Source organism: Gobius niger (assembly GCF_951799975.1).
Source record: "Gobius niger genome assembly, chromosome: 13".
In the NCBI taxonomy this organism is placed as follows: domain Eukaryota; kingdom Metazoa; phylum Chordata; class Actinopteri; order Gobiiformes; family Gobiidae; genus Gobius; species Gobius niger.
The window spans coordinates 21,679,052-21,693,929 of NC_136864.1; the positions used below are offsets into that span (position 1 = coordinate 21,679,052).

Sequence of the window (14,878 nt, forward strand, 5' to 3'; positions counted from 1 at the left end):
CTACACATAGATGAGAACAGAATGCAAAGGGCATGCAATAATCATCTTCAAGCACTGATTTCTTCTTTAAAAGTATCTTATGCTCGCTTGCTCTTGCCCTTCCCTTTTTCCCCCCGTCTATTCAGATACGACATTGTTGGGGAAGAGTTCAATGACCTCTCTCAGGCAGCCAGCTGATTTTCATCCAGGCCTGGGGGGGAGAGGGAGAGAGAGAGAGAGGCGAAGGAATGCGTGGAATGCATTGATGTTTCGGAGACAAACAACTGCACTGTGTCCTCCCCAAAAGTTTGATATGCGAAAAGAATGAACCACGCCATATAACCAGGCAGACTGTGTTATATACAACCGCCCATAAACGCTGTATCTCATCCTTAAGCAATGACAGACACACCTTTCCTTCCTTTAAACTTCCGATTGGGTCCAGGGAGAGACACCGGTTTGCAAAAGGGGACTGATTGTTTGAACTTGGCAAAGCTGGTCTTCAGAGCGTTATATGACCTTCCCTGTCACTGAAGCACAAAATGAAGCAAGCGATACCTGATGAATGATAATAAGTTACATCCAGTGTGGCGCTTCGGAAGAAAGGGAAAAAAAAATGTGGGGAAACTTAATAAGAATGTGTAATAATCGGCACGGATTTGTTCTGTTTTTCCTCCAAGGAATAATCCATGGAGAATGTCATTAGGGGTGCCAGAATTGCAGGTCGCCTCGTGTTGGGCCGTGATAGCGGTAATGTGGAAAAGATACAGAGCACTTTGCATTCAGGGCTTGTGATGAATGTTTGGAAAGTACAATGAACACAAACAAGGGTGTTCTCAAAAGGCAGTATCTTGTACCTGAAGGGTCTGGGACTTCGGGACCCTATGAAAACGTGGGTTTATAAACCTATTAAATGTATGATGAGTTTGTTTTCGGGGGAAACATTTCACACCTAACGTTAACTTTAAATTCGTCGTGTCCTTGTTATTAAATCAGCACCGTTGACGCAAAAACAAAAACATTCGACTCTCGAAATAAAATCTATTGCACATCTCTGTTTTCCCCTGTACAGCCACGTGGAAATCCCTGTTTTCGCTGTCAGCAGTTGTATCAGCTGAGAGTCAGATGAGTGAGTCAGTTGACTTCAACCCCATTCAAGTTGGCTCTGAAACGTTACTTCCCCGACTTTCCCTCCAACCGCTAAAACTCTTTAGTCTTTATTCTTGGCTTCCTGCGCCCGGGTGGTCTGGCTGTGCTTAAAACATATTACCAGAACAGAGATTTTGGAAACTGGTTTGTAATATATGCAATTTTCCATCCCTCATTTTCTTTTTAATCTATTCTTTATCAGCTGGAAGAGGTTGGAAACAGCCATGATGCTTTGGCCGTGGCAATTGTTCAATCCTAGGTACTCTCCCCGTACTCAAATGGTTCCGAAAATTACCATTGAGCTGAGCCATATACAACCATTGACCCTAACCTTAAGGTCAATGGACTCTTGCCTGAACCTAATTTTGGGAAGGACAATTTCAGTTTCGCATACACGTTTTCGTAATAATGAGATGTCGGACTAATGGGTTGTTGGACTAAAATGGTTCAAATGGCTAACAATCTGTTTCAATTCCCATTGTAACAAAGACTAAGCTAGGACACAGGTTTATTTGTTTAATTTCTATCCAAAAGTACCATGACAATGAAATAGCGTTTACACGTTTATGATCGGACCATCCAAGTCACTGATAAAAATGCAAAAGTGAAACAGAACATGTTAGTTCATCTGATGCGATTTGATAAACCCATGTTTCATAAATCTTAGCTAATAGTTAACTGAGCAGTGTAATAATGTATCTTTTTCATGCGAAGTTAGTCATGATGAAACTCGGAAAATCATTGTCAAAGAATAAGCAAAATGGGTTCTACAAGTGCTAGTTTGGAATATTAGGCCTTATACTGAATGTATGCGAGCGTGTCCTAGGGTGAACCCAGAGTAGCCTGAACAGGAAGGGCACACACACTGTACAAAGGTCACGGCGCTCAACAACTGTAGATGAGCGTTATCAGAAAATGACTTCACTGACTGCTCGATAATCTCCCCGTCACAATCCCATCTTTTTACATTACAGCTCTCTTAATTAACTCGACTGTACTCCATATTTTACAGCCTCTCCCCTCCCATGCGCCATAAAACGCGAAGATAAATGAGACACTTTATAGGTCAATTTACAGACTTGATTTAGCCGCAGCTGAGCTTTTTTTTGTGTGAAGACACACGCCTCGTCTAGACGTAATGCATTGGCTGCTAACCGTTCCATAAAACAGATTTGACATAACTGCATCCAGACGTCATGGCACATTGCTAAAGAAAAGTGACAGGGTGCGTCAATTAAAATGACTGCATTGTCAGAAATATATATACTATGTGGGGAAAGACAATGCACCTTTGAAGTACCTGCCTTTATTTGAAGTTGTATTGTCAATCCCTTACAGCTAATTAAAGTTGGATCAGGGCTGTGGCAAACGTGATGGATACACTGTAATAACATACTGTAGCAGTCGAGTAAAAAGCAGGAGGGGTGAGAGCGACGGGGACATCAAAATCTGTGGAGTTGTGTAGGACCACTCAGGTTCAGCCCCGTGTGCGTTCGATTCTGACACAGTGACACTGTTCCCCCGGCAAAGCTTTTTATCTCAGCCACATCAGGGGCGTATCAAAGAGGAGAGGGGAGGCAGGGTGGTGCACGGCCACGAGTCAAAATGTTACACAGCCTTCAGCAAAAGACAAGGCGAGTTTTACCACAGTCTACCCACCGAGAGGCTGGTGAGGAACGCCTTTGTAACGGTTAGATTTGACATAAAGCGCTAAATCAATGCTCATGTGGAGAAAGGCGCTGGCACAAAAGCTCACTCCACTGATTCATGTTTTTCCATTCTGCAACCTCATTTTACGCGTAGCTCGCTCGTGCCGTCCACTTCTCCGGGCTAATTGACTCTTTGCCGAGGGATCCCGGCACAAACCATCGGAAATGCTCGATCAATAAGACACGGTCGGAGTGATATCTGAGCCGCAGCTGACCTCACTCCTGAGTCTCCTGCTCCAGATCCCATTTCCAAGAGAGCCCCGCTGCCAAAGAAGCCACCGCTGGGGGAGGAGGGGGAGAATTAACTACCCCCAGACCTCCAAGGACAAGGCCAGAGAAATCTATTTACCATTATCTGGCTGTTGTCAGTTTTGGGGGAGAACATGTACTCAGCATTTCGGACTCCTGCCCATAATGGCTTGCTGTTTGTTAGTGGCCGGTCGCAGTGGGAAATCCCAGGGGGCGGATCAGTGCTTATCCATAAGTGTGTGTTGCACTGGAACAACACAACTAACAGGAAGCAAGGCACCCCGGGGCCATCTGCTCCCTGCCAGAGCTCACATGTCAGCCTGTGACAACACGGCATTATTGATTCACACTATCACATCCGCTTGTGTGTGCATGAGGGCCAGCAGCCCGCGCCTCTGCATACAGCCCTGTGTACACAGACATTTTGTGGACAGCAAATAACTGATTTACACCAGTACATCCGCATTCACTGTTTACCTGGCTGCTTCCGCTCAAGCCTGCAGGTGAAGTTCGGTTAACTCACAGGTCAACCCCTTGTCCTGGTTAATAGAACCCATAAGCAAGCTGAATCTAATTTATTTATTTATTTATGTCAGAAAATCCCTAACACTGCTATATAGTTGGCAGTAAGACTTTGGTTCGCCTCACAGTAAGAAGGCATTGTGCTGATTCTTGTACCGTGTGGAGCTTGCATCTCCTGTCTCCTGTGCTCTGGTTTGTCCCAACACCCTAAAACATGCACAATATGGTGGGTATACTCGGGCTCTGCACTGTGGTCACCCACTGTTCCTGAAAGATGTCCCCAGCAGCACTGAAGGACAGGTCCATAACAGAGGACAAAAGTGCACCGTAACATTTCCTTGCCCCACTGAAACATGCAATTGTATTTTCTCTGAATACTGTATATTGTGCATTGCTTCCATAGTGTTACAGCATGTGTTGGTAGGTTGCAGCACTCTGGAAAGCCCCACATTGCTGATGCAAATAAGGGAAAATCTGAAATAGTATTTGAAAAGGAAATAGGCAGATATTGATTATGCCAAGCAAACATGCTATCCAAATTGCATGCTCATTTTCATAGTGTTATTTTGGTCTACAACACTGCTGCTGCTGCTGCTGCTGCTACTGCCACTACTACTCACTTACTACTATAGTTAAAACCTCATACTACAACAGACTGCTGCATGATGTCTCTAGCACATCATGGTACTTCTGAATTAAGGCAAAAACCACATTTAAGCACAATACACTGACCTAATATGAGGAATATAGGTTACACTTACTATGCAACAGGCTATTTCTTTGTGAGTTACTCCCTGTTGCATGCATCTGAAAAAGAGACCGACTTTGTTGCTGTTGAAATAATTGCAAAGTTCCAAGTCTTTTGGGGGGTTGCCCCAAAAATATCTCCAGCAGCTAGACAAGGGGGGGAAGACTGTTTAACCTTGCCCTATATTGATATGCTATTTTGCAAGGGTGTGTGCCCGATGGCAAAGTCAATGGTTGTCTCAGTGGGCCTCTCATTATCCACTCCCCGTCGCGGCAGGAAAAGGTGGAAAATGCTTTTATCTGACAACTCAAATGGGTAATTAGCACGTTTTTTTCTATGCAGACTGGCAGCTCGCGTGCAACTCCAAAACAGTGGAGGGATGCACATGCAATAGAAGGATTAAGGGACCACACGGGAGCCAGCTAGCCGCGGTAATGTTTCTATATTTAGCGAGCTTCTCACATGGCCATGCATTTTTCAGTGCTACCTGACACTCAAAGTCACGTCCAGGGGTATTAGCGTTGTTTGTGTGTGGCTTCATGCATGAGGAGACTTGGCACGTGGCTCGCCGGGAATACATGGATCTAGTGAGGACAGAAATAAAAGCAAGCTCTGCCAAAAGAGACAGGCACTTTAGTCTCCAAGTTAAGTCTTTGGGATGTATTATTCATCCAACTAGTCTTTTAACCTGGCCAGGCACGTGTCACCAGACTGGAAAGGAACGTAATAGAATGGTTTCAATTACATTTGTAGAACTGTGACTACTATACTGATAATACCAATACTGCAAAACAGCAATACAAACATAAATGGCTGTATTTGACAGCTTTGGATCCATTACCGAACGCTCTCTCGTTAGTTTATGCGGCACGGTAGCGCAGCGGTTAGCGCCTCCGCTTCACAGCTAGAAGGTCCCGGGTTCGATTCCCACCAGGACGGGGCCTTTCTGTGTGGAGTTTGCATGTCCTCCCCGTGTCTGCGTAGGTTTCCTCCGGGTACTCCGGTTTCCCCTACCACTAAAAAACATGTGCAATAGGTGAATCCTCCAGCCAGGTGATTCTGACCATCAGCCTGGCCATGGAGATGGGTCCCCGGGCGCGGCACTGCCGTCGACCACTGCTCCTTACGGGTTGCCCCAGTGGCATCGAAGGATGGGTTAAATGCAGAGGACAAATTTCCCTACGGGGACAAAAAAGTATACAAACAAACATACAAACAAACAAATAAAAAGTAAATTGACAATAAATGGTAAATGATCTCAACTTATCTAGCACTTTTCTACCTTCATCAGGCCCAAAGCGCTTTACAGCAAGGAACCTGTCACCCATTCACACTTTCATTTACACACCAATGTGCGCAGACACTGGAGGAAAGGTGGGTGAAGTGTCTTGCTCAAGGACACAACGACAGAGTGCATCTCCAGGAGCTGGGATTCGAACAATAGACAACACTCCAAGGGCTGCTTGTTGTCGGCTGAAATAAACTTTAAAGCTGTGGTGACAAAAAAAGAAAACTTGTAAATCTCAGAAGGAAGAGTGTTTTTGTGATGTGGCCTCTTGTGATATGAATGTGGCGCAAGCTAATGTTGCGATAATGATTTGCTGATACTGTGTAGCCCTGACAACGCAGCTACTACTGCTAACACTTTTACTCACTTTTTACCAAAGTGTCTTCCATCATTGCTATAGCCTATGTATTATTAAACTAACTGTGCTTCCAAAACTGGCCTGGCACGTGTCCCTGAGTCTGTGAGTGAGCAGGAAACCGCGGGAACAAAATGTAATATCATCACACGATCACACTCACGTATGTAAATCTGCAGCGAGACAAGTGCCAGGAGCAAAAACAATCGCGCACACGTGATATCATCCAGCCGAGCCATTCCGCCTACAGAAATTCCTCAATAGGGCCTGCTCCGACTTCAGCGTCCCAACAAAAGGGCTAATCACCCCCACACCCTTCTCTGGGCCAGGAAAGAAACACCCAAGCCGACGACATTATTTATTTACAGTTCCCCGGCAGACGTTCAGGGGGGCTCTCTCCGGAGGAAGACCAGGAATAAGTGCGGCGCCGGATAAGGGAGGCACTAGGGTCTCAGAGGGACCAGCCTGTGGCCTCAGAAACATGTTCCAAAGCAGGGTAGAAAAAAAAAAAATTACACCCTTTAAGTCAATAGAATGGTGGTGCGGCAAATGTCTAGTGTGTTGACAAAATGCGTGGTGAATAGTTAGCATAGCAAGAACATGACCTGGAATGCAGAAGAAACAGTCACAGTCTGATCTCGCATGGAAGTTCAGGACTTATGATGTAATGGATGGGCGGTGAGGATACTGCTTACAATTGGTTACACAAGACAGCATTTGGTTTCATATTCGACTGTTGCTGTGTAGATTGAGTTCAAACTAAAATGATGGATTTTGCCAAGAATGTTTAATGGTTAATATCCTCAACTCAAGAATTTTTGAGAGACAAAGGTGAAAGACTGGACCGTAAAGCCCCTCCCACATCCCTTCCTCTTACACTTCTTCACTGCGATGCTGAGGCCCTTAGGTATTAAATGACAATTTGCTGAATGTCTCTCCCGCTCTTCACCCCCTGTCACCTTGTGCTGCTCTGTCTGTAACTCAAACTCACAATCCTGTGTTCTGCCATATGTGTATATCAGCCTGAACTATACTTTTCTTCATGCGCGCCATGATTGTGCTGTATTTCCTCCAGTTCTAGTCGCCCCTCCTCATCGACAGAACCTTTCACCCACATTCCATTTTTTATACTTCGCATTCCTGACATTAATGATCGTCATACGTAACCTAACACTCGAAACTTTCCATGGATCTCCAACATGTGGAACAAAACTTCAGCGTTAAGAAAGCCACGGATAGGATTTCAAAAGAGAGTATTCACACCAGCTTCTTGCATCTGTAGGAAATGTTTTGGAGATTACGGTTGCGATGGCAGATGGCCGACTTGGACAAAAGGGGTACAGTACAGGGGGGAAATTTTGGCAGCGATTTGCGCTGAAATCCATTGTGGCATATACACTTATTATTACAGAGTGCAAAGTCCATATAAAGAACCAAAACAATTACTACGGAAATACCCTGAAACAGAACCCGGTAATAAAACAGCAGCTATACAATTATCTCTGTGATTTGCAATAATGGATGGGATGCTATTTGCATGAGTAATTCTTAATTTGTCTGTCTGATTGCTGGAAACTGAGGAACAGTTGATGCTACATTCTAATTTACGAGAGGATAAATTGCAGATGAAAAAAGAAGAAGAAAAGAAATAATATGTTTGCATGCAGAGCACATTTGGACCAGGCACAAGGAGAGATTTCTTACTTTGCACAGTGACAAACTGCATCTTCACCGGGGTATTTACTGCATGCACCACATTTGTGTGGTTCCAAACTATAATAAACTGCAAATTTATATTGTAGAAAATAATATTTAATTCATTCACAGTAATTCATTCAACAACAGTGGTGTAGACTTAAACTGGCCACAACTGCCCAACTCCTGGCTTTCCAAGGTGCATAAACTCTGATTATGAGACATTTACTCAAATTTCTCTAATCGGTGTACAACTGTAGAAGCAAAAGAACCACCACCTATGGTCAAGTTTTATGTTGGACCTGACCTGACAAAGCTTGGAGCTGTGAGGAACGCAAATGACTTGATACAGACATGTATTACTTATTAACAATGATAATGTGTATGTAAGTAAAACGGAACTTTTGCCAATTTCCCTTTTGGTTTTGACATGACGAAACCAGATCGAGGCAGGTAAAGTGAAAGTAAAATACTGCTGTTTGAAGTTCATTTCAATAAGCAGAAAACAGTTCATCAATAGTCAGTCGATGGAAATAAGCAAGAAGCTGGCATAGTAACAAAGGGAGGACATGCAGGCCACACTCAGAGCTAGAGCACTAACTGCTCTGCCACTTTATGCCCCTCTGGCTATAATTCCGGTTCGCTCTACTGCCACCCTGATACAAAGTGGGCGTGCATCAAGATGTTCAAAGAACACGGCTGCATGCTGTAAAGAAGCCTTTGGAAGTGGCAAATATCCAAAACAAACAACCCCCATTTACTTCCGTACAGCACAAATCGGATGTAAATGGAATTTTATAGTAAACGCTGGTGCCATGCTACATGCGCTTTCTTTGAGTCATATTGTTTGGGTTTTCCCCCACTCCTCTCTGCCAGCTTGTCACCTATATGGAGATTAATGACTTTGCTCGTGCTCCCACAACCACTAGGCCTAAGCGTGGTACAACAACAAAAGGAAGGTACCCATAAACCCATGCAAAAACACAAGGTCCCACGCCCGGCTGGCAGATTGAGATCAGGGAATCCCCACAGAAAGAACCAAGCCTTGGTTATGGTGTTTTGTCTCCCACCACACACACATACACACACACCTGTAATGGAGAAATAGGCCACCTGGATAGTAGCATTCCTCAGACAACCTGATCCTACTGTGCTTGACTTCAAAAAGACTTTTCATCTCTATTAACTCTCTCCCTTCCACAAGTCATCCCACTTCCCAAAGTCAGGGCAAAAATCAATTTATTGAGCCAGAAGTGAAATTTGAGCTAGACATTTTATGCCAGTAAATGCAGAACCTTAGAGTTGATTGGGTTAGTTGAGGCCACTAGATTGGATAGATGTGGGTTAGAGAAATTAAAAGTTAGAACATTGGGTTAAAAGACAGCACTGTTCATTGATTATTCAGTACAAAATATATTGAATATGACCCTTGATGACTGCTAGACAAAACCCAGCAGTCTCATCTTATGTTTGTTCATTTGTGCAATGATGCAAGTTTTATAGTTCCCCATATATCACTCAGATGTTTTATGAATGGAGATAATCACACGTTAAATCAGTTTGCAGAGGGTTCCTCACTACAACAATAGTCTATTGTATTCATATGAAGTATTTACTGTCAGTGGGGGGAAAAAGTTACACTCTTTACACTACCAGAGAGCTGTTCTTTGTAATTGGTGAGATTTGGACTTTTAGACGATTTGAATTTATTAATCTAAATTTGACATCATTTCACATGCTTTTTTCTGGCTTAGACGTGGTTTACAACCAGTTTAGACACAATTTAGTCCTGATTTGATCTTAATGTAGGCCTGGAAGTGCTTGAAAGGTCAAATATTTTTAAGTATGAGAACCACTGCAATGGATGATTTCAAAATGCAGTCATGACATTTAAGTAAGAAAATTACCAACGCCTAATTCCCCTGAAAAATGTCAAGATTATTTTCTGTGCTGATTTTTATTTTTCCTTGCGACATGTCATATCATAAAGTGACTAAAAAAAAACTATTCTACTTCTTCACTTGCCTTGCTCTTGGCTTTCTGATTTAGTTTCCCCCCACTTTTCGCCTTCACGTGCATTCTGCTTGACCAGTAAATGTTAACGTAGCCCAGACTGCTTTCTTTCCATCTAAATTGACACTTTAGGCCTGTGCCTTCTCCTCATCCAGTCAAGTGTCTCTACTGCACAGGCGGCTTCTGTAAATAAACAGAGGTGGACCATGTTTAGGCGAAAATGACCCAACGCAATTGTCCTCTGATGAGTGCAATTTCTGCCACCGCAAAACTCACAAAAAGGGATGCATTTAAGCAGGTGGAGACAGACAATGAAAGAACAGCGTCGGGACGTAATCATGGAGCTGTTGCACTCTCAGCTGGGCTTTCCACACCAAAACCGTCTGTGTTTTTGCTTTGCAGGCACATTTGGTTTACCTTCATAAAGAATAGCTGCTAGTCTCAACAATGTTTTGTGCACACTGCTATTACTGTTCCCAATCCAGACTAAATATACACCAACCATAACAACACTACTTATCTGGTATTTTCTTTATTTGGGGAAAACTAATTATTACGTCAATATCTGCAGAATGGAAAAAAAAAAAGATTGTAGTAGCAGAGTGAAAGCAGATAGTGATGATCCAGTTTGGTTGATTCGGTTGGATTTGTTTTCTGAAGTCATGCTAGATAAAACAAGTTATTGGTTGTAGTATGTTGTACAAACAGATCCTATTGCCATTTAGGGTAAAGAGAGTAATGGTAATAATGTTATTGTAAAAGGGCGCCCGTAGCACAACAGGATAAAGTTCTGGAAGCAGCAGATGGTGGGTGGAAAATGCAATAATGAGCCGTAAGTATCCCAAAAATGCAGCAAAACAAATTAAATCAGATTACATATAATACACGTTGGCTTTGGACCAAACAATGCAGGTCAACAAAAAATCCATTGGTTGCTTGTTCATAGTATCCAAACAGGAACCCTCAAAGTGCAATTTGCAACAAAACACAAGTAAAAAAGCAAAAGGTTGTGTCCTCGATTTTGGCAAGATTAAAACATCAGCACCCACATGTGAGGAGTTATGATAGAATAGTGTGGGTTCATCATAATCGGAAGGTTGGTGGTTTGATCTCAGTTACAACCAGTGTCTACTGTTCTGTGTCCTTGGGCAAGGCACTTCACCCCGTGTGCCTGACTGTGGTGTGTGAGGGAAGCAGTTACCACAGATTGACACATCTCAGTCAGCCCCATTGCAGCTGTGGCAAAAACAAACAAAAACAAAAACAAAAACTGATGGCAAATCTTGGGAGAATGAACATGTCAATACTTTTTTGTGTGTTAAAGACCAACCCACTGCAAAAAGAGGAAGCTTTCACAAGCCCATTCTGGACAAAGCCAGTGCCTGCAGAGTAAGTTATTAAATGTCAGGTAATGACTGCAGCCCACAGCTCAGGAAATTCCCGAACTGACTTCAAAATCGGATAAATCGACACAAGTGCCTGTTCCAGTGGGCTAATGCCCCAATATTATCAGCCCTAAAAGCCAGATTACATCATGCCAATATCATTCAGTTAAAATAACCCACTAAAATAAATGTAGTAGCATACGCTTCCCAATAATCCAAATAATCCCTTCAAGTAAATGCTTTTTGTGTCTCTACGGATGCTGCAGACAGAGGCATCTCCGTCTGGTTGGGAAACACTAGACTAGACTGTGATGACCTACATTATTGTGGTGCTATATAGCTGGGCTCTCGGGACCTCCAGCAGCAGGCAATCTAACCGCGCCGGCTTCAAGGCGCAGGTCTAAAAATGAGACAAAAGAGCTCCCGCACAGAGGAAGCCCAGGACTGCATGTTAAACACAGAGATCCACATTAGTGGCGTGTTACCTTAAGGGCCCTCCCCTCTGTTGGTTCTCTCTTTGAAATGTGGCACAACCTGGCACCTCCAGGGGCCAGGCATGCACTCAAGGGGAATGTTAAATGGTCCTCCCTTTGAGATGAAATGTTCAGTATGAATCATTGATGACCCCTCCCACCCTCTCACCCCAAAAATACTGATCTGATCCCTTCTGGCTAAACTGCACAAATGTTATGCTCTCATCAAAAGAGCTTTTTTGGCTAATTTGTCACAGATTGGCTTTAATGGCCATTGAGCCTGCAGTGCTCTTCTCTTCTCTTCACGTGAACTGTGGCTAGAAAACCCTTGTCCACAATTTGGATACAATATCTCTATTGCATTCAAAACCTAATCAAAATTCCACCCAGCTCTTAAGAACAGACATACATTAATTCAAACTGATTATTGTAGAACTAATTTACATAAAGATGCATTCAATTAATTTTACGTGCAACTCATACATTGGCCCAATAAACTAATAGGCTTATGCTTCACACTTTATGTACCCCATTTATTACAATGAGTTTTAGTTTCACAGATGCTCGAGAAGAAAACCATTATTGCATCCAAAAATGCAACATTGCACAACTTAAACTTCTGTGAACAATTGTAATACAGTACAGGGATCATTTAGGCTCAGTAACCAGATTTTACATATTTATAATACACGTTGCACGCTTTAAATACGTTACAGATCCATTCTTATTTGGTTAGGCAATATGCTATTTTTAAAATAGGTTTGCAAGAAGTGATTCATTTTTGAGAGGACACGTGCCCATCTTTAGATAACCAGATAAGGCCCTGTTAGTCCCTCGCGCTGAAGTAGTGCATCCATCCCACCTGGAGCGTGATCTGCCATACACTTTCACATAGGCCGATACGTTCATGCGCCAGGAAGTGCGCTCCACAGAGATTAGACTGATTAGACTGAACTAACTCCATTACTACGTGACCGAGGAGCGTGGGGAGGTGTGACGCAGCTCATCGTCAGATTGGTTCATCAGGTTTGACAGCCATTACTAGGAGCCAATCAGGACCGACTCTGTATTACGCCAAGATCGTACTATGGATTTGGTTAGTGGTCAGGCATAGTTTCGCGTTATGGCACCAAAGGGGCTCGAGAGAAATGAAACCGAAAGAACACAGACACGTTTCTGCACAACTGCCACAAATCCAATAAGACTTCAGTATCAGATCGGGAAAAAAATACCTACCCATCCCCCGTTGTCTTGAATCCAGCTGTTAAGAGGTCCATTCAAATACTCCGTCATCCAGTCTGCGATGTTATCCACTTGGGATGACATGTCCTCCTTGGATGCGCACTCTACGCACACCGTTCCCCCAAACTCGAAAAACGCGATAATTCTCCCCCAGTTCACTCCGTCGCGGAACAGTTCGTCTATGACCTCGGCAAACCTCCTCTGCGCCGTGGAAGATGTCAGATACAGCTGCCTGGACATCTCTGTGAAGTCGGGCTGGTACAGTCTCTCAAGTTCATCCCCAGCCTCGCGCAGGACTCTGTGGATGGCGGCGAGTGGGTCGGACTGCGCGGGGCGCGTATAGAGGCGCTCTCCGCGGCACCGGCGGTTCACCAAAGCCGGCGAGGATGCAACTATTGACCCGTTATTAGCAGCGTCTTCTTCGTCCTCGGTGTCTTCGTGAAAGCCCCATTCGTAGCCGCGTTTGGAGAGTTTATGGCATATGTACTTTTCCACAATATTGCGATTGCTGTCGTTCGCCATTGCGGATCAATTTGGCACTTCGCGCAAAGAGATAAAATCCTAACGCGTCATAGTAAGTGTAGTGTGCATCTGGTGCACCGCTGAACGCTGGCTTACGAAGCAGCTTCAAAATCCCGAACACATGAGGAAAGATGGCATAAACGCTCAAAAACAGTCCGCAGCAGCAGTGTTCATTTCCCCGATCCTTGGAGCGACATGGGCGACCTCCCCGTGCATAGAAATTAAATATGCGGAAGAGAAGTGTAGTCCGGTGTGCACATTACCCCGACGTGGACCAACGGCGAAAAACAATGAATGGCGGTCAAAGTTAGGCGACATGAAAAGCCGCCGTCAGTTTTAGCCGCGTGTGCACGTCCGGGTGTGTGACTGTGAGCCAGACAAGGTCGGACTGAGCCCTCTTCTTGGTTTTCTCATATCCTCCTCTTCCCCTGCTCCATGCGCGCCGCCGGCCGTGCACTCTGGTGACGCGTCCTGACGTCAACGACAGGAAGTAATAGCCTCCGTCCATCACTCCATCCATGTACCAGTGGCACGCTGCACATGAAAGCTGCTGAAAACCACATCTGGATTGGCTATTCTCTATAAGAGCCTGCATAGGTTATTATGGTGATGTGTTTTCTAAATGGGCCTAGGACCGAGTGTGAAGAGTAGCTTACATGAAATAGAGATGCCTATATCTTACATTATGGCGAAATCATTTTTTGCCCCTTCACTTCTTGGTGTCAAGTCATGACGCACCATCTATCCCGGTTACTTTGGGCCATGCGCAGGGTAGTACATCATAGACATTTGAAGGGCTGACATAGGAATCATTCTGTTCAATTCCACCTTTCTGTGATAACCAACTTCTGTTTGATCCACACACAATAACCTCGACTCTCTCTGTTCCCTGTGTATGTTGTGTAGAACCAAGTCTTTGATTAATTCATGAGAAGCTCGCACAAGACAACCCCTCTCTGCTTTGATGTGGTCCTGCCACTCTCTTGTGGATGGAAACCCGAGCCTGCCCTACAAAATTGATGTACCTTCAACTTTTGTATTTGTGCGTTTGTGACTTCTTTCTTTTGCTTGTGAGCGTCTTCCCCAACTGGACAAACACAGCCTCTGAAATCTCAAGAGTTCAAATATTACTCAAACAGAATGGCATATTGAGACATAATTTGTCACAAGTATTTATTATATTTATTACGTAAGAAAATAAGACAAGAAACAACTTCTCACACTCTCTCAATGGCACACAAGGTGAATGTGTTAAGTTTTTTGGCAGAAAATAAAAGCATAAACTAAAAATAAATGAACAGTGCATTGTGAATTTCAATACTAATAAATGTAACTCACCTTATGACACAGAAATATAGAACAGCTATTATGACTAGCAAAATGTAGTGCGCTTCTACTACACAAGAATAAGCTTGATTTGCATAGCTTAAAAGTGTGAAATAAAACCTGCTAAAACGGCTACATTGTCTAAACTATATGCCGCTACCTCAGTAGAAGTGAGCAAAAAGAAAAGGAAAAAAAAAAAGCAATAAACTTGATTCGAAAAGCT

The 14,878-nt window shown here is 43.7% G+C and overlaps 1 protein-coding gene across 1 annotated transcript in view; it reads right to left on the bottom strand.

Annotated features, from left to right (window-relative positions):
• bcl2b (BCL2 apoptosis regulator b) overlaps nt 1–13,777 on the bottom strand; it is an 88,788-nt gene extending 75,011 nt beyond the window's left edge. Inside the window, exon 1 of the mRNA XM_079568761.1 lies at nt 12,802–13,777. Within this exon, the coding sequence (XP_079424887.1) occupies nt 12,802–13,329 (528 nt within the window). The 5' untranslated portion in view covers nt 13,330–13,777. The remainder of the gene's footprint in view (nt 1–12,801) is intronic.
• Nucleotides 13,778–14,878: the final 1,101 nt, after the last annotated feature.